The sequence below is a fragment of the Myotis daubentonii genome, chromosome 3 (assembly GCF_963259705.1).
Source record: "Myotis daubentonii chromosome 3, mMyoDau2.1, whole genome shotgun sequence".
NCBI lineage: Eukaryota > Metazoa > Chordata > Mammalia > Chiroptera > Vespertilionidae > Myotis > Myotis daubentonii.
Genome location: NC_081842.1, coordinates 67,678,340 through 67,698,042, shown reverse-complemented (window position 1 = coordinate 67,698,042; position 19,703 = coordinate 67,678,340). Strand labels below are relative to the sequence as shown.

The 19,703-nt window shown below is 40.9% G+C and overlaps 2 protein-coding genes across 8 annotated transcripts in view; one reads left to right on the top strand and one right to left on the bottom strand.

The window, feature by feature from the left end:
- GTPBP8 (GTP binding protein 8 (putative)) overlaps positions 1 to 19,703 on the top strand; it is a 74,819-nt gene that overhangs the window by 22,003 nt on the left and 33,113 nt on the right. Inside the window, exon 6 of one of the 3 annotated variants that reach the window (XM_059687847.1) lies at positions 3,948 to 4,681. The exons of 1 other annotated variant lie outside the window; for it this stretch is intronic. In XM_059687847.1, coding sequence (XP_059543830.1) covers positions 3,948 to 3,993 — 46 coding nt within the window. In that variant the 3' untranslated portion in view covers positions 3,994 to 4,681. Of the gene's footprint in view, positions 1 to 3,936; positions 4,682 to 19,703 lie in introns of those variants that run through there. One more of the 3 variants, XM_059687848.1, reaches the window with a different exon arrangement.
- On the bottom strand, positions 1,681 to 18,121 carry NEPRO (nucleolus and neural progenitor protein). Of its 5 annotated transcripts, XM_059687838.1 has the most exons (9): positions 17,978 to 18,121; positions 15,721 to 15,875; positions 12,719 to 12,798; positions 12,151 to 12,282; positions 11,626 to 11,703; positions 9,238 to 9,599; positions 8,866 to 8,927; positions 5,243 to 5,499; positions 1,681 to 2,784 (listed from the first exon to the last, which is right to left on the bottom strand). In XM_059687838.1, the coding sequence occupies exons 1-9, from the start codon at positions 18,078 to 18,080 to the stop codon at positions 2,322 to 2,324; spliced, it is 1,692 nt and encodes a 563-aa protein (XP_059543821.1). In that variant the 5' UTR covers positions 18,081 to 18,121; the 3' UTR covers positions 1,681 to 2,321. The 5 variants fall into 5 exon arrangements, with proteins under 5 accessions (XP_059543821.1, XP_059543823.1, XP_059543822.1 ...); XM_059687840.1 differs by lacking the exon at positions 15,721 to 15,875 and having other exon boundaries at positions 17,978 to 18,098; XM_059687839.1 differs by lacking the exons at positions 11,626 to 11,703; positions 12,151 to 12,282.

The window sequence follows — 19,703 nt, the reverse complement described above, 5'->3', positions numbered from 1 at the left end:
TCTTTTATTAGATAGGATGCCTCTGAATTGTTTTTGAAGGAGGGAGGGTGACCCACACCTCTTCCGAGTTATACACCAAGGGCCAAGCAGTTTCTGCAGCTTGTCAGAAGCCAAGAGGCAGGAAGTGAGAGGCCCCTGGAGCAGGAGGCAAGGTACAGTTGTCTAGTCCTACTCCACATTGTTTATCATGGCAGCAGCTGAAGAAGGGCAAGAGGATTTGAAGCCTCACCATCCTTATAAACGACTTGACTGTTCTGATGCCACCAGAAGTGGTTAAATTGGTATTCACTATGGCACTACAGTAGTTTCTAACGTAATTTACTAGGTAAGTTATGGTTTTATTTTAGACTTTACTTTTAAAAACGTTAAACATTTGAGTTTAAGTTGTTTGGAAAATTAACTAATATAGAATACTACATTCCTTATAAATATATATAAATTATCATTTCGTAGTCTTGAACCTTTTATCATATGAAGCCTTTTACTATTTTTCTCAGAATTGTAAGGGGCACAAGATAAGGAGATAATGAAACTTACTCCAAGGAACATTAGTAATATGGAAAAGAGTGCTAGGTTCATAGTCTATTCAGGTCTTTATAGTTTTACCTTCTTAGACAACTCACTGACTCTGGTTTTTCCAATGAGGGATAATCAGTCTCTTTCAACTGTAAATGATTCTTGAACAGCAATGCTACTTCAGATGAAGAAACCTAAGCCCAAGGAAACTGGTCATGAGCTCAGTGGTCATGAGCAAAAAAAAAGCAGAAGCAAGACTGGACCATAAGTCTTCGAATCTTAGAAACTGATGGCTATTTCTAGACTTGTCATGAATGAGATCCTGCTATTGTCCATGTTTTAAGGCCATTAGTAGCTACTACCACTTGGTAGGAAGATAGGAGAAATAGAAACTGAAAAGTCACTCAAGATTGATTAAGAACTGTGCATTAAATCAGAGTGTTCAACTTTTGGGAAAGGAAGCTAAACCAATATTCATCTGACTGCATTTTGGGCTCCTTGTTAAAATTGCAAACTTCTGGCTTTATTTTGTGGCTGTGTTTATCTCTTCAGAAAGGACTAGGAATCAGCGCTTTTAAACCACCCACTAGGTGATTCTCAAACAGCCTAAAGTTTGAAAACCATTAGTACAGATAAGGGGAAATGGGCAGAAGCACAAAGAGAACGAGGAAGGCCAGATAAAGAAGGGAAAGGAAAGAGAAGAAAATGACAGGACGGCTGAGGAAAAGGATGCGGTATATACGAAAGCACTGTTTCATTTTTTTTATGTCTGTATAACATAAAACTTAAAAGCTACAATCTACTTAACAAAGAGAAGCTTATTAACCTTTCTAATGAGCTAGAACATTCGAAAAATTACCTCAAACTTCACACCATTGCTTGAAAATACGTAAGTTTACCCTCTTGGAACAACTGAACAAGCAACATACAAATGTGGGGGGACAGCAACAGTCCCAAATTATAAATACATGGTTAGCCTCATATCCGGGTCTATTTTGTGTCTCCTAATTCTATCTTCTCATTTACCTTTCTCACCTACTTTTACTTGGTTTTATCCTGTTGTATTTCATGTATAACCCTGGGTCACGTTACAGTACATCCTTTCCAGAATCAGACACACACACACACCCCATAAATAAAACAAAACAAAATAATCCCACAAACTTGAAAATTCCAAAAGCATTTTAATATCCTCTTCTATGAGAAAAGGTGAACAAATAAAGTGAAATAATGGTTGTGCCTGGCCCTAGTAATACAATTGTTGGCAAAACTTTTGAGTTCCTTTAATGATCAATTTTAATGTATCAACAAGACAGCACTACCATAGAAGCTACAAACCTTGATGTTCAGAAGTGGACTTATCTGTAATGGAGCCAGTAAGGCCAATGTGGTCTTTCAGGTGCTTCCTTGCTACTCCCCACCTCCACTCCCCATTTTTCATAAGGCTCAGAGTAGGTTTTTGCAAACCTAAGTATTCGGGTCTTTATTCCCAGGTAAGTTATAAAATTACTATTTTTCAGGGACCTACCAGATTCCGTCAGGATAGCTGCTTTTCAAGGGCAGGATATAGATTTTTCATCCTAACACCTGGCAAATTGGACTATTTAATAGTCTAACATCTGCCAATGAAATGACACAAAGCTATAAATGTTCACTGAACTGAAATGAACTGCTAATCAATGTTGCAGTAAATCTCTTGAGTCCAAGTGGTGCTTTCAGATCTTTCCAGATTTCAGAAGTTCCACTTAAAACAGCAGAACACTGGACTAGCTAGCTAATCACTTAAAAGTCTCACAGATGAGTATCTAAACTCCCATTAAAGCAAAAATATCATCAATGTCATCTGTCTCCTTAATGTTTCCTGATGTATTGTGTTTATTTATTTGCATCATTGTCCATGAATCCCTTTCATTTTCATTGCTTCCTGTAAGATTTTCATGATTTTGTTTCTCCTTAGTTGGTATGACAGGATTTGAAGCTCTGCTACTCAAGAGTTGCTTACTGTTAGCGTAGACATTAGTTTTATGAACTGCACGGTGTGAGAGTCTCCGTTTACTGATATCTGTCGAACTCTGAGTCCCTTGAGGGGATTGCTGAGTTTCCTTTAAAAGCGCCGGCTGCAACTTTCTCTGTGGTTTTCTCTGTCTCAGTAAAATCTTATTCTGTGATCTTCTTAGTCTCGGATGATGCTTTGAAGTTTTGCTATCTGAGCCACGAAGAAGGCAGTTGCAAATCGATGTTTTTATGCACTCTAGTTTCTTGGGCAAACTTTAAAGGACAGAGAAAGGAAAAATTTGAGATTGTTAAGTGGCAGAGAAAACACTCTCAAAAACTTTTAATTTGTCTCCTTTTCACCAACTTGCAACAGAAAAATACACAATTTATCTAAGTCCCATTCTTGTGTACAACCCCAGAATCATGATGAAAAATAAGGAAATAGGAACTTCAACTCAAATCTGTGTTTTCAGAGCACAACTTCCCTCATTCAGGGTGTAGGCAAATGTGTCCCCATTATAGTCCCAAAGTAAAGCAGCTCCTACAGCTGCCTAGCAAGGTAGCTTAGTGGTGAGATACCTCCATACTTAGTGCCAGAGCTTTTTCCTGATAATTGCTAATCTGTTCATAATGCAATTAATACGTAAAATACATTGAAAATACATAAGTGGAACTGAGGAAAGGATTATCTCAAATAGAAAAAAGTCTGTGAGGGGTGCATTCATCCATTTCTGGATAAACAACTTCCTGTTGTAGCAGGAATTGAACAAGAAAAAGGAATAAAAGTGAAGGAGTTTATATAAAGAATGAGAAGACCGGGCTTCTGGCACACCGAACTAACAGCCTTGAGCTACCCAATTTGTGATTCATCTATATCGTCTTCAAGTTTGGGAGTTCAGAACTCAAATAGCTGACTTAGGTGTTTTGCTTCTGAATAGGATGCACTGCCACAAGGAGCTCTGGTACCTTGCTAACTGCCTCACTGTTTGCCGTAGTCAGATTTCAAAAAGATTAGCATGGGTCTATACTTCCTGCCCAACCATCCTCCCCTCTTCCTTTTTAAACATACAGAACTTTGTGGGAGCCCATTATGTTAGTAATTCATGATCTCTGTCTCCAAACTACTTTTCTTGTCTTAATATAAGCAGAGATTTTTAAGTGGGGAGAGGCTAGATATACTTCCCAGTTGAAATAGAAATAGAACCCAGCCGGTGTTGCTCAGTGGTTGAGCATCGACCCATGAACCAGGTCAGGGTTCTATTCCTGGTCAGGGCACATGCCTGAGTTGTGAGCTCAATCGCCAGTAGGGGGTGTGCAGGAGGTAGGCAATCAATAATTCTCTCTCATCATTAATATTTCTATCTCTCTCTCCCTCTCCTCTCTGAAATCAATAAAAATATATTTTTAAAAAATAGAAATAGAAAGGATGAAAACAGAAGAATCAGAGGATTTGAATTGACTTGTAGATCTCCAACACCCTGAGCAAAACCCTTCATTTCCTCACCTATACAATAGGGATAATACTGCCTACCCTACAATTACTGTGGACACAAAGTAGATTTAAAATATTCTACATTTTTGAACAGCAAAACAGCACTATATATTTGTGCAATACAAAATAATGGTTTAACCAAATAAACACCAGTTGGTTATCCTTTTCATGAACTTTTAATGATTATCATCTCTCCTCATTTACCTCTGACATTAAATCCAGTCTTGAGCAGGACAATTCTCTCCATCTACGGCTGTTTCCACCCTGAGGAGATCCCTTTTAGATGGACAGGCCTTGTGGGGATCCCAATGTGAAAACCCTTCCAGAAATTTATTCCTGAGGAACACTTAATTTCTCCCATATCCTTTAATCAAAACTCATTACAAAACCCTTACTGTATCAAATTTTTTACTAAAATGGGAATATTTTTTCCATAAATTTAAAAATTTAACAAATTTTAGACAAAATGGGAACCATTTTAAAGTCCTGAATAGATATATGTCTAACTATAGATAAGAAATTATAGTGAGTGCACAGAATATTGCTTGAAGGATACATTAAAACCTGGTCAGAAGGACTGCCTCTGTGAAGGGGGAATAAGGATCTTTATAGCCATTTGTGGCTGATATTGTTACCATGAGCATCTATTATTTTTTTCAATAAAAATAAAGCCCTAAAGTGTCTAATTTCATGTATTATTTCAAGCAATACTTACTGGCTCACAATCAAAGATGCTATCCTTGGGCAGTTCTATGAAAGTAAGAAATCAGTACACGGAGAGTCTAGCTCCTGTGAACGAACATTACCTGACCCTGACCTCGGAGTGTGGTGTGTGCCCTTGTGGAAGGCAGGCACCTTCTGCGTCTGCTCTCATTCACTCATCCTGCTGCTCTGAAGCTGTGGGAAGACTGGCCATCATTTCAACTAAAGCTAGCATCCTGTGAGGATTAAGTCTGTTTCATATACAGTTGTATCCCCAGACATTCCTAATGCTTCTGAATGAATGGATGGAATGGTGAAAAGTATAAATGAATAAATTCAATTAACCAAGTTTACTCCTCCCAGTGATATAACTTTGCCCAACAAAAGCAGCAAATAAAATTACAGATTAAGTATATTCCACTTTTAGCCCCCCTTGGGCTACTGGACATGCCATTTTAAAGAAAGCTGACTTGAATATATATACTTATGCCCTAAATGACAACAAAAAAAGGAACATAATTTTTGTAATATACCTACCTATAACCTTGAGCTTCCACATGTTTAAGGCGGTTACTTTTAAGAAGTTTATTGCCCAGAAAGGAAGCCTGAGCCTTGAGTTTTTTGCTCCTGCACCACAGAATCGCCATTTGGATTTCTTCAGAAAGTTGTATGAAAGTTTCAGCCTCTTGGAATCTTTGCACAAAAGTTGTGGCACAGGGAGTTCCTGTCACTTTCTGAGAAGGTTTCGTTGCCTTTAGTTGGGATTGAGGACATTTAAACTCAAAGCTGGCCTTCTGAAATATGGAAAGGTGATTTGTTACTGAATTGTAAATATATGACAAAAGAGAAAAGCTGACTCAGACTATCAAAATTTGAAAATCCGTCTTTTTAAATATATTTTTATTAATTTCAGAGAGGAAGGGAGGGAGAGAGAGAGAAATATGATGAGAGAGAATCATTGGCTGCCTTCTGCATGCCTGACACGGGAATTGAGCTGCAACCCGGGCATGTGCCCTGACTGGGAATCAAACCTCCTAGTTCATAGGGTGATGCTAAACCAACAGCCATGCTGGCTGGGCTGAAAATCAGTCTTTTTTAAAAAAGAGAAACCTTTGTTAGTTCACTGTACCTTCCTTTTGTCCTAAAAAACTTAATTTTTTTATTCACTCACCACAAAATTTGTCCCCCTCTGAGCTACAATAGATCCCATCTACAGCTGAATTCAGTTGCACAAAGGAAACAATACAAATATTCTAACACATATATCTTTCACCCACACATAAGAATAAAGCTCCACATGATTAAATATTGGTCAAAGCCTATCTGATGGGGGGGGAAAAAATCACTGACGGGCCCCTTTCCTCTGTACTACGGGACTCTCACAACTTGTTTTTCACTTCCTTATGTACCCCGAGTCACGCTCCTCAGCGACGGGTTATAAATGTTACTGAAGACACATGAAGACAGGGATGATTGCTGAACATATGTTAAAATGCTTAACTAAGTACCATTTTCAATTTCAATTCAACCATCTTTTGATGTTGCACCTTTGTCTCTTCAATCCACCTTTCTGTATCAAGTCAAGTATGAATTTTATCAACTTACTAGGGGCCCGGTGCACGAAATTCGTGCACTGGTTGTGTGTGGGGAGGGGAGTGTCCCTCAGCCCAGCCTACCCCCTCTCACATACTGGGAGCCCTCAGGCGTTGACCCCCATCACCCTCCAATCGCAGGATCGACCCCTTGCCCAGGCCTGACGCCTCTGACAGAGGCGTCAGGCCTGGGCAGGGGACCCTCATTTCCCCCCATCACTGGTTCTGCCCCCAGCCCAGGCCTGATGCCTCGGCCAGAGGCGTAGACCCCCATCACCCTCCGATCGCCTGATCGGCCCCTTGCCCAGGCCTGACGCCTCCGCCAGAGGTGTCAGGCTTGGACAGGGGACCCCCATCTCCCCCTGATCACTGGCTCTGGCCCCCGCCCAGGCCTGAGGCCTCTGGCCCAGGAATCATGCCTGGGCAGGGGACCCCCATCTCCCTCTGATCGCTTGCTCCACCCCCCGCCCAAGCCTGACGCCTCTGACCCAGGCTTCAGGCCTAGGCAAGGGGACCATCATATCCCCCCAATCCCCGGCTCCGCCCCCCACCCAGGCCTGATGCCTCGGCCAGAGGAGTTGACCCTCATCACCCTCTGATCACCAATCACCGGATCGGCCCCTTGACCAGGCCTGAGGCCTCCAGCAGAGGTGTCAGGCCTGGGCAGGGGACCCCCAGCTCCCCGCAGTTGCAGGCTCCGCCCCTGCCCAGGCCTAACGCCTCTGGCCTAGGCGTCCGGCTCAGGCAGCGGGGACCCGCAGCTGCAGCGGCCCCACGATCGTAGGCTCCGCTTTAGGCCCAGGCAAGGGACCCCTAGCTCCCGGGACTGCCAGCTTCGACCGTGCCCAGCTCCCATCGCTGGCTCCACCCCTACTTCCTGCTATCACTGGCCAGGGCGGCAAAGGCACCTGATTCTCTGATCATGGCTGGGGGGCAGGGCATAGGCGGCCCTGCCCCCCAGCTCTTAGCTCCCCTCTGGGTTTCCGATCACTGTCAGTGGCAGGGGGCTTCTTCCTGCTTTCCCTTTCGCCTCCCTGCATTGTGCCTACATATGCAAATTAACCGCCATCTTGTTGGCAGTTAATTTGCATATAGCCCTGATTAGCCAATGAAAAGGGTATCTTCGTACGCCAATTACCATTTTTCTCTTTTATAAGATAGGATACTATTTCTGAAATTATGCCACATATTAGGTCTGCTTCCATCTTTCAATCAAAGCTTCCCTTCTTCCAAATTTCTTATCCTCGAGAATATAAAAATATATTTATATTTTTATAAATAGAAAATATAAAAGTAGAAACCTACCGATGCTTTGTGTTGGTGATTTGTTAAATAAGTCTTATCTGAAAGCAAACTAAGCATATTAGTGTTAATTGCTAAAAAATGTGGTAGTGATAGTCATGAATAAGAGGGATGCTGACCAACCAACTTCAAAACCTAGCAATAGGTGGATGGACTACAGAAGTTTCAGGATCACAGAGAACCACAGCTGTTACTATTTTGGAGGCTGGTGTAAAGGGTAAAGAACAGATTATGAAACCAAACTGCCTGCGTTTAAATCCCACCTCTGCTCATATTTGCCACGTGGCCTGATCAAGTTTCTTGATCTCTATGTATCTCAGTTTTCTCACCTGAACTATGGAAACTAATAATAGCACCTATCTCACAGGACTTCTGTGAGGATTGTATGAGTTAAAATATTTTGGACAATTCCTGACAAATAGCAAATGCAATATAAGTATGTATTAGCCATTATTATTATTATTATTATTCCTCCCTCTGGAACTCATGAATTGGACATAATGTAAATGCAAACTGGAAGCCTTATAAATGTTCAAGAAAGTACTCTAACATTAGAAATGACAGAATTCTTAAATAGAATATAAGAAATAATCCATGAAGCAAACCAGAAAAAAACAATTTTGAGAAGACAAAGGGTAACAGAAGTCAAGTAGTTACCAGATGAAAGAGGGTGACACTGACATACATATTGTTAGATCCAGAACAAAAAGAATTTACGGACACTGACTAAGAAGAAGAGTCGTGTTAAAGTTTGAACCTGGACAGGAAGAAATGGAAGCCTCATGATGAAGAGGATAATAATGACACTGAACCAATTATCTACCATACTCCTGACTCTATGCTGAACACTTTACTTGCATTAAAATGGCATAACCCCATGAGGTACATACTATTAGAAAATAGAGATATGAACAAGTCAAGAAAATTACATAAGGTCACTCAGCCAGTACAAACTAAAGGACTCAAACCATTTCTGACTGCAAGGCCCATTCTCAAGCTACAGTATAATCCACACCTACGATGGATCCTAGGGTCATTTTAAAGTTCTAGCAAAACTCAATAAAATGTTTCTGAAGGCACTTTATTAACTGAATTAACTCGATGCACTAAAATCCCTTGGAGTGCCTCCATTCATAAGCAGACTGAGAACTAAGATGGTACTAAGCTTAGAGCTAGGGATAAAAAACAGATTTAATCTCTGTCCTTGGTAAGTGGCATCTACTGTATACATTAGCAGAAATCAAGCTATAATAAATTAAGCCAAACCTGAATAGCTCTGTGTTTCAGCTGTTTGCAGAACGCCCTCACATCAAATTCTGATGACTTTGCTGTGGAGATGGAAAGATCAAATACAAAAACTTAGGCATACTATTTTCAAATCAACAAATTCTTAAGTGCATGACAATATTTCTTGCCAAACTACTACAAAAGAAGTAGAGGAAGCAAGCAAAGAACTATGAAACGACAGAAATAAACAATTTAAAAGTTCAAACTTAGAAAACACAGGTATTACCATACCTCTTTGAAGATAATCAGTGTGTGTTAAAATTAAAAGGAATGGGATATCTTCTACACAACCCATGAATGTATTGTAACTTTAACTTTTTTTTAAGTATGTGCTATATCAAAGCATATTACCTTTGAAGATTTTCTTATTCTTTACTGGCTGTCCAAGATCCACATTATTCTGTATATTGATCTTCATTTGATTAGCTTTTTTGGAATTCCTATGTGAAGTTTCTTCACTGCACCTCAGTGATTGCTCTTTTGTTGAGAACAGTTTATTTAGCAATTTAGTTACTCCCTTAGCTGCAAAAGCTGTAGGCATTTTTTTCTTAAAGACCTCTAAATAGGGCTGTCCCAAAAATTCAACAATATCAGAAGGAAAGGTAAAATCTTTGAAGTAAGGCAAAGGTTGAATCCTTGAGACCTCCTGAAGCAATCCAAACAATGACTCATATAAAGAAATCAGCCTTTTTAAAACACCTTTATAGAGAACCCTAGAGAAAGAAATAGGAGATCATGAATTAACCAGTAATTATAATTTGCAGATTACATAATTACCACAATTCAAAGCTGAAAATAAATGCCTATCAACCTACCACTAAAGATAAAAAACACTATCGCACATATTTGCAAATAGCCAGATTAGTCTAGCCTTAATAGAAAAACCCAAGTACAAAATGTTACTTAAGCCCTAGCTGGTTTGGCTCAATGGACAGAGAGTCGGCCTGCAGACTGAAGGGTACCAGGTTTGATTCCAGTCAGAGGCACATGTCTGGGTTGTGGGCCTGATCCCCAGTAGAGGATGTGCAGGGGGCAGCCAATCAATGATTCTCTCTCATCATTGATGTTTCTATCTCTCTCTCCCTCTCCCTTCCTTTCTGAAATCAATAAAAATTTATTTTAAAAATCAATTATTTAAAACACACACACACAAAACAAAATGTTACTTAAAACTAAATGAAGCCCTAACCGGTTTTGCTCAGTGGATAGAGCATCGGCCTGCGGACTCAAGGGTCCCAGGTTTGATTCCAGTCAAGGGCATATACCTTGGTTGCAGGCACATCCCCAGTAGGGGGTGTGCAGGAGGCAGCTGATCAATGTTTCTCTCTCATCGATGTTTCTAACTATCCCTCTCCCATCCTCTCTGTAAAAAATCAATAGAGTGTATTAAAAAAAAAAAAACAACTAAATGAAGTACTAGACAGAAAGCTGTCTCAAAGGATAGGCACCAAAATCCTAAGTTTGGTTTTATCTAGGTGGTGAGATTTTAGGTAAATTTCAGGTTCTTTACATTTTTTCCTACATTTTAAAATTTCTTGAAATAAGCATGTTTTATTGTTGTAATCACAAAAACTTAAGTTATTTTCAGTATAGACAAGAATGATTATTTGACATAGAAAATAATATGATTAGTAATTTTAACATTATTACCCCTAAGAATAAGTTGAAAAACAGAATGACTGAAAATAGTATTTAAGATATCCTCGTTGAGACAGCAAAGCAAGTTTTTTAATCTCCAAAGACAATTTTTGTGTCTTTTTAGTTTTAATTTAAATTAGAGATAACAATCCCAATTGTCTAAAGCAGCCCAAATCTGGTTTCTTTACAAATATGGGGCAGATTCCGAGTCCAATTATCCATTAAGTAAGCTTCATCCTATATAATAAAAGGCTAATATGCAAATCAACCTAACGGCAGAACAACCAGTCGCTATGACGTGCACTGACCACCAGGGGGGCAGACACTCAACACAGAAGCTGCCCCTTGGTGGTCAGTGCACTCCCACAAGGGGGTGCACCACTCAGCCAGAAGCCAGGCTCACAGAGCCTCTCCCACCTCTGCAGCAGCGCTAAGGATGTCAGACTGCCAGCTAGGCCTGCTCCCTGCTAAGCCATCAGTTGGACATACCCCCGAGGGCACCCAGACTGGGAGAGGGCACAAGCCGGGCTGAGGGACCCCCCCCCTTCCTGAGTGCACAAATTTTGTGCACCGGGCCTCTAGTAATATACAGAGATGCAAGAGAAGGTCTCTTTACCTTGCAGCTACTACCAGTGTTCTTATATCAACTAACTGTATTTCAAAAAGCAGTGGTGTTTCAGATGGAGAAAAAGAATCTGGAGCTCATAAGGAAGGTCATGCCATTAAAAATTATAAACCTAGAGGCAAAAAGAATTGAGTGAAACAGCCCGCCCAGAAAGACCTTCACTTTAAATGGGCCAGTTGCTGTATGATCACAGCAATGATTTTTTTTTTATTATTCTAGTTGCTAATCCTAGGATTTCATTTGCTTAATTGTTTAGTGTTGAGGTGGTCTCTTGCCTTCAGATTTAAAGCCTAATCTTTTGACATAAAACACTTAGCTTCTGAATCCACCCCACATAAACTCTGATCAAATGAAACAGAACTCCCACAAATTCAGCATCCCCTGGGAAAATAAATATGAAAACCAGTGAGAAACCTAGGCTGAGTTAAAGAGATGAAAAAGAAAACGAATGATTTCAAAGATGTGTACATACATACCATAACCTGCTCACCAGCCCAACCATCACAAGGTTTAAAATAATGAATTCTTGCAAACCTAGGTGTTTCACAGTCAAGCTGGAGATTCAAATTAAAGTTGGAAAACAGAATCAAAGTAATTTGAATTTTGTAAGTTACATTTATGAAGGAACTAGATTGGAAATAGAATTTTTTTTGATGAATTAAAGCCTTAAAACATGTTCTATTTAACTCATGGAAACTTAAAAATATAGTAGTATACACTCTGCTAGAGCTCTCATTATTAAACTGAGTTTCTGAGGTTTAGTTTCGAAGATAAGAATTTCTGTCAGTGTCCTTAGGATAATACATATGAGAGAGAGAGAGGCAGTCTCTGACAATGGTTGTATGAGGCAGTTCCTGGGAAAAGGAGGCCAAGAAGCAAATTTATAAGAATTCCATAGGTTATAACTCCTACAGACCCCCTAGCTTTCAAATGGAAATACTACTAAATTTATCCAAATAATTCCAACTGAGAAATAGGTATTTCAGTTGCTTCAAGGATACAGAAATGTCTTGCAGCAACAATCTAACAAGCGAAGTAACAATTTGCAGGCTCCCAAAATCTTCATCAACACAAATTCCACCACTGGTTGGCTGGGGATGACACATGCTTTGGTAGCTACAGGCTGATTTTCACTTGACAAAAATAGAAAAGTATATTACGTTCATTATTAAATATAAAGTACTTTTATATACAAAGTTGGGAAAGAGAACCAAAGTAATTTGGATTTTGTAAGTTACATTTATGAAAGAACTAGATTGGAAATAGAAATTATTCAATCAAGTACAGAGTTGCTTTAAGCTCAATTTGAGCTAGTTATGCTCAAATAGGACTCACTGAATTTCATGGACACTGATGTTTCAATATAATCTTATCATGTCCCGGATTTCAAGTGACATCAGTCCCTCCCACAAGCCAACAAAAGGAGATTACCACAAATACCAGCGCCCCTAATTAAAACATTTGTATAACTGAGTATAATTGGTTATATTCCAACACCAAGCAGAAAAAAATCCAAAGGGAGATCACAGCAAGACAGAGTTCTCACCACAAGGCAATTGGACCACTTACTTGGAAGAAAACAACTCAGACAGATCTTGAATTGAACTCTCCAAATTCATGTTTTTCAAACGTTTTAAACACTGTTCAACCTGAAAGGGGAAGAGCAGCTCAAATTCATATGCATATAATACAGACAAGGCCACTGATGGGACCAGCAAAGCAAAGAAAACCAAAATTTCAAAGTATGGAAATATACTGAATACCACAGAATACCCCCCCCCCTTTTTTTTAAGGGTAAAGAGTAAAGAAATCTGTAACTCAAAGTAATTGCTTCTGGCTAAAAATCTAAAATTTATCCAGCGAAACAAATTTCTCAAGTCAGATTATAACTAAGAATTTATTATGTGTGATGCTACAAAGTAGACCAAAGTAAGTATAAGATTATTCTCAAGATTATAATTTTTCTGAAGCAACATGATTTCTAATAGTGAAACTATTAAGACAAAATAGTAATAACTACTAAATTTCAGCAGCCTGAGTGCCACAGAAATGAGGAAAGTGATCAGTCTATTCATTTTACAACTGTATATTGAATACCTACTGTGTGCAAGGCATGCTGGGAAATAAACACTAACCAATTTCTAGTTGCTAAAAATCTAGTAAATTAGTGTGTGTGTGTGTGTGTATATATTAAATATTGAAATTAAAAGATATGCCTTATTTAAAATTGCAATCCCCTCAGCACTTTCTTTTTCTTTATAGCACTTATCACTATCTGATATTTGATTGATTGCCTTTCTCCTTTCAACTATAAGTTCCAAGAGAACAATATATTTTGTCTATTTTACCCACCACTGTACTCAGTATTGAGCATCAAGTAGGCATTCAATAGCATTTTTTATCAAAAAAAAAAAAGGGAAAAATAGTAGCCATCCATTATACAAAATGTGTCAAGAATTCTGTGGTCCTCAGGAAATACCACACAAAGGGCATGCATGGGACTGCATCCAGACTGAAGGATGTCAAGGTCTGGATGGCCACTGATACTGGCAAAGATAGTATCTTGCTAGAGCTACGTATATGCTACTAAAAATCCAATCAAAGTTATGGACTCTCGCCCTAACTGGTTTGGCTCAGTGGATAGAGCGTCGGCCTTCGGACTCAAGGGTCCCAGGTTCGATTCCGGTCAAGGGCATGTACCTTGGTTGCGGGCACATCCCCAGTAGGGAGTGTGCAGGAGGCAGCTGATCGATGTTTCTCTCTCATTGATGTTTCTAACTCTATCTCTCTCCCTTCCTCTCTGTAAAAAAAAAAAGTTATGGACTCTCTCTTAACAGGATGGTTTTCAGGACAATGGCAGCAACAATCCCTAAATCCTCTGGGGTCAGCTCTTTTTCATTTTTTAATAATGGACACCATCTTTGAGAGCAGTACTGGCAAACCAAGACGGTAAAGCACCTGGGGAGCACAGTAAGTGAGCTATGGTTCAAACAAAGGCAGGGAGGGGGCTTGAGAAGCTAGCAAGGAAGAGAGAACATGGAGAAACATACGAACAGTTATATTTACATACATATATATATATTTATACACACACGTACATACATTATATATATATTTTTAATTGATTTCAGAGAGGAAGGGAGGAGAGAGAGAAGCATCAACGATGAGAGAAACACATCAATTGGTTGCCTCCTGCAAGCACCCTACTAGGCACAGGGATCGAGCCTTCAACTGAGGCATGTGCCCTTGACCGGAATCAAACCCAGGACCCCCAAATCTGCAGGTTGACGCTCTATCCACTGAGCCAAACTGGCCAGGGCAGACAGTCTTTATATACTCAAAGTACTGTCACACAGAAGAGGAATCAAGACTATTTTCTATTCTCCTTTGGTGAACATTAGGGTGAAGATAATTCCAGTATCTAGCTTTTGAAGGTAGAAAAAAATAAATCTTAAAGTAGATGAAAGTTCTTTATAAACTGTTATGTGAAGCAGATATATAAGGTAGTAGTAGTAAGAGTAATACTAGTTGTAGCAGCATGATGAGACATGCTCCCTACTCTAAGGGATGGTAGGGACATAAAACACGTACACAAATGCCTGCACTGCAACACAGACCATGCTAAATGCCATAAGAGAAGCCCAGATAGCCAAGACTCACGAAAAGAGGAGTTCAACTTCACTAATCAGAAAGATGCAGCTTAAAATGAGATTACCATAGTAAACACTCATGTTACCCCCTGGGAAGAAGTGATGGCTGCGAGAAGACTTGAAATGGAACTTAGAGGATGAGAAGGCTTTTAACAGGCCGAGATGGAGGGGACTAGGCCTTCCAAACATACAGGAGCAGGTAAGCAAAGGCTCGGGTGAGGGAACAAACATGGTGAGGACTCGTGAAGAATTCAGTTTGCCTGGGATGTAAAATAGATGAAGGCAAGAGAGAAGCCTGAGCTAGGAAAACTGAATAGGACAGACCATGGAGGATCCTGTAAGCCAACCTATGAGGTTTGGTCTTTATTCAGGAGACAATGGAGGAACATTTAAAATCAAAGCTGTGTTTTAGATGATCTATCTACTTTGCTTTATAGAATATATCAGGGTGGAGAAAAGATTAGTAGGATAGCAAGACAACTAAAAGTTGACAAGGCTAAAAAAAGATGCAGCCAGAACTAAAAGGGACCAGAAGCAGAGGCAGTTTTGACTGATTCAATTAGATGGCACAGCTACATAAAAGGAAGCAGCAGAGAAAATGGAACACCAACTTTTTCTGACTGAGTAATTATTCACAACTTGGAATCCAAGAGGAGAAATTTGTTCAATCTGAGATAAACTTGGTTTTGGAATTAAAGACTCAGAAGGAGATAAAGCTGCCCAGACATGAAAACTCAGTTCTTTGATGAAGAAATCGTCATCTTTTTTATCCTAAGTAATGGGAATAGAAAATTAACCAGAGAGCATGAATCTGTAAGTTTAGACTCAGTTTCTGTAAATAACAAAATATTAAGTAGCAGTGTGGTCTCCATCTTCATCAAGCAAACATGTTGAGTCTCAAACACAAGGCTTCCTCCTTACCTGTTTGAGGGCCAAATGGGGCTTGTGGCGGCCCATTCTGTTGTGATTGCTGTAAAGGACTGCACATAGCACATCTGTTTCTGCATCTAAGGTTTGGCTCTTCAGTGACAGTGTAACAAGCCAGCATCCTTTAAGTACAGCTTCAATACAAAGGTCTAAAGCAGAGAATTTTAGTAAGACTTAAATATGTATTTCTGCATTAAGTGTATTATATAAAAATCACTGAAGGAAGCATCTTTCCTTATTTTTTTAAGATATTTTAATTATTGATTTTAGAGAGAGAAAGGCAGGGGGGAGAGGGAGAGAGAAACATTGATTTGTTGTTCCACTCATTCATACATTCATTGGTTGATTCTTTTTTTTTTTAATATATTTTATTGACTTTTTACAGAGAGGAAGGGAGAGAGATAGAAAGTTAGAAACATCGATGAGAGAGAAACATCGATCAGCTGCCTCCTGCACATCCCCCACTGGGGATGTGCCTGCAACCCAGGTACATGCCCTTGACCGGAATCGAACCTGAGACCCCTCAGTCCGCAAGCCGACGCTCTATCCACTGAGCCAAACCGGTTTCGGCGTTTGGTTGATTCTTGTATGTGCCCTGACTGCAACCTTCGGGTATTGGGATGATGCTCTAACCAACTGAGCTACCTGGCCAGGGCTCCTTATCAGTTTTAAAGCAGCATTTTTTCAATCTTTTTCATTTTGTGGCACATATAAACTAATTACTGTGGCACACCAAAAAATATATTTTTTGCTGAACTGACCAAATAAATAGGTATGATTTTGATTCATTCACACCAGACAGCTATTGTTGGGTTGCCTGTTGTCATTTTTTTTATTTGACAATCTAAGGGGAAAAGAGGTAAGTGCCCATAAATAGTCAAGTATTACATGTTTAAAAAATTCTCGTGGCCCTAGCCAGTTTGGCTCAGTGGACAGAGTGTTGCCCTGCGGACCGGTCAAGGGCATGTACCTTGGTTACAGGCTCCTGCCCATCCCTGGTCAGGGCTCATGCAGGAGGCAACCAATCGATGTGTTTCTCTGTTTCTCTCTGTCTTTCCCTCTCTCTTATACTCTCCCTAAACGTCAATGGAAATATATCCTCGGTGAGAATTAACAACAACAACAACAAATTCTTGTGGCCTACTGATTGAAAATCGCTGTTTTAAAGGAACCGAAAACAAATACATAATCAGCCTTAATTCTAAGGATGTAATTAATGATTAATTATGTAAGAAGTTGGAAAACAGTGACAGATTATATGGTCTAAAAATCAAGAGAATGTCTGTTAAACAAGTGTGTATATCTGCATCACATTTAACCAGGATTTTAATAATCTTTCACATGAGTACTTTGCAGTCATTTGGTGCACACTTACACCTTTAACCTTTAGTACCTTGAAGGTGGGGCACATGTTGTATACTTCTCTGAATCCCCCATTTTGTTACACACAAAAGACATTTTAAAACGAATCGCCTATTATATATCCTGCCATGTACTTTTTCCAAGTTTGTTTTTAACTACTAGTATAAAAACTGCTGTTTGACAGATTAAATTTTAAACTTATGTATAGTAAAAAAAAAAAAAAAAAGCTTGTTTATGTACTATTCTAAATATAGTCAGTGACCATAATTTTAAACCTAACAGTATTATGCAGTTATTCATTTTGCATGCGTTGCTTGATGCTTACTGTGTGCCAGGCACTGTACTAGTTTCTGGGTGTATAATGATGACTATAGTTAACCAGGGTGATAATAGAGCGGAACATTTAAAATTGAAACTGCCTCGGGAAATCTAGATTAACTGCTGTAATTATACACCGTAACTTGTTGGATATTACAAAATAAAAAAACAGCATCATTAGATGCTCCCAGCAACCGGTGATGGGTAGGGAGGGAGGCCTAACCCCATTTTACAAATGAGTAAGCAGAGGCCCGGAAAGAGCGCGGGGTAAGCCGAGTGCCTGCGGGGCTCCCCCAGCTGCTCCCAGCGAAAGCCGGAAACTGACGGAAGGTAAACGGGGTTCCCAGGCGCGTCGGCCCTCTCCGCCCCCTCGGCACAGCGCGTGGGCTCAGGGAGGCGCAGTGCAGCCCCAGGCCCCCCCAGCCTCCTTGGGAAACTCGGAGCCCAGGCTTCCCCGGCCGGCCCCGCGCCGCTTCCGGGCGCCCGGCTGGCTCAGGAAGTCCCGCCCCCGCGCACGTGGCCGCCGGCCCGCTGCCTGCGGACTGGTCTCCACTCGGGGCGCCTCACTCACCCAGGGCCGCGCCGGGGTCCTGTACCGTCACCGCGCTGCGGCTCCCCGCCTTTGGGATGGTCACGCGGTTCCAAGGCTCCGGGCGGCGCAGCACCGCAGCCATCTTGCCAGGCGGGGACGGGACTGCGGGAGGCGGGGCTGCGAGGGGCGGGGGCGGGGCTGCGAATGGAGGGGGCGGGGCTGGACCCGCAAAGCCATCTCGGCGGGGAGCTGAGACCAATCGGGGACGAAGAGGGCGGGGCCTGGGGCGGGGCGAGGGAGGGGCGGGGCCTTCACGGAATCGTGGCCCAAACCCTGAGCTGGAAAGGACCCAGGTAGAAACCGGGACGCTCTTCAGCATCACCTGGGAGAGTTTGGGGGAAAGCCCAGGCCCGGAATTAGTCAGAATCTCGGAGATGGGGTGAGGAATCTGCCTTTGGTTTATGCTACCCACAGGGGATTTTAAGGCACAACCAAGGTTGGAACTACAGTACTTGAAGGCATTTTACAGATGTGGAAACTGAGGCCCAGAGTTGAGTTGGCGTATGCACTCCCCCTCAGATATTAGGGGAAAAGGCTGCAAGGAAATAAAGAGGATTATGCAAAGTAGAGGTTGTAACACAGGAGTGATTTGCTTTGAGATAGTCAAGGCTCCTCTATCTGGAGCGATAGCAAAACCGGAATCACATCAAAGAAACTTGAACGTTGGCTGACTATCAGTTTCATCCTCAATGTAAGACTAGACAATATTCCAAGCCCTGCTGATTCCCACCTCATTATTATCTTCCTAATTGTTCATTTATCTTCAACCACACTGATGCCACCTTTCTTACGTCGTTAAGGCTCCCACAGTTAAGTATTAGAGAGGCAGTTAGTGGGTTTTGGAGACACACTGCCAAGGCTCTAATTAAAGCTCTGCAGGTTTGCTGGCTCTGTAATGTCAGGAAAATTACTTAACTCTGCCAAACCGTAGTGTCCCCATAGTAAAGTGAAGATAATAATAGTCTCTACCTCACAGAGTTATAAATGCGTTAGAACAGTGCCTGCCATACAAATAAACATTTATCAGAATTAATATTGTTGATATTACTTCTAACGTTTAATATACATAGCATTGCCTTGTTGACACACTTCCCATGCTCCCTGTGTGCCTTGCACACACTAACTTCTGCAGTCTCCCTTCCTCAGCTCCGGTGTCATCACCTCCAAGTAATTCTTCCAGAACATTCCTTCCCCACTCCATATCCCCTTTATGTGCTACTATAGTTGGCCTCTGTATTAGCTTCCTGTGGGTGCTGTAACAAATTACTACAAACTAGTCACTTAAAACAATAATGCAATCATTACATGTCTGAAGGTCGGAAGTCCAAAATTAATCTCAGGGGACTAAAATCAGCAGGCAGGGCTGCTTCCTTCTGGGGGCTCTAGTGGAGCATTCACTTCCTTGCTTTGTCCAACTTCTAGAGACCACCTGCATGTCTTGGTTCATGTCTCCATGCCCCATTTTCAAACTCAGTAGCATAGCATCTGCTAATCTCCCTCCATTCTCTCTCTCACACTATGGAGGCTAGGCCTACCTCCCTCTTAAAAGGACCCCAGTGATTACATTGAGCCACCAAAATAATGGGATAATCTCCCATCTCCGAATCTTAAATTTAATATCTACAAAATCTGCTTTGCAATGTAAAGTAATATATTCATAGATTCTGCTCTCTCCCTCTCTCTTCCCCTCCCTCTAAAAATCAAT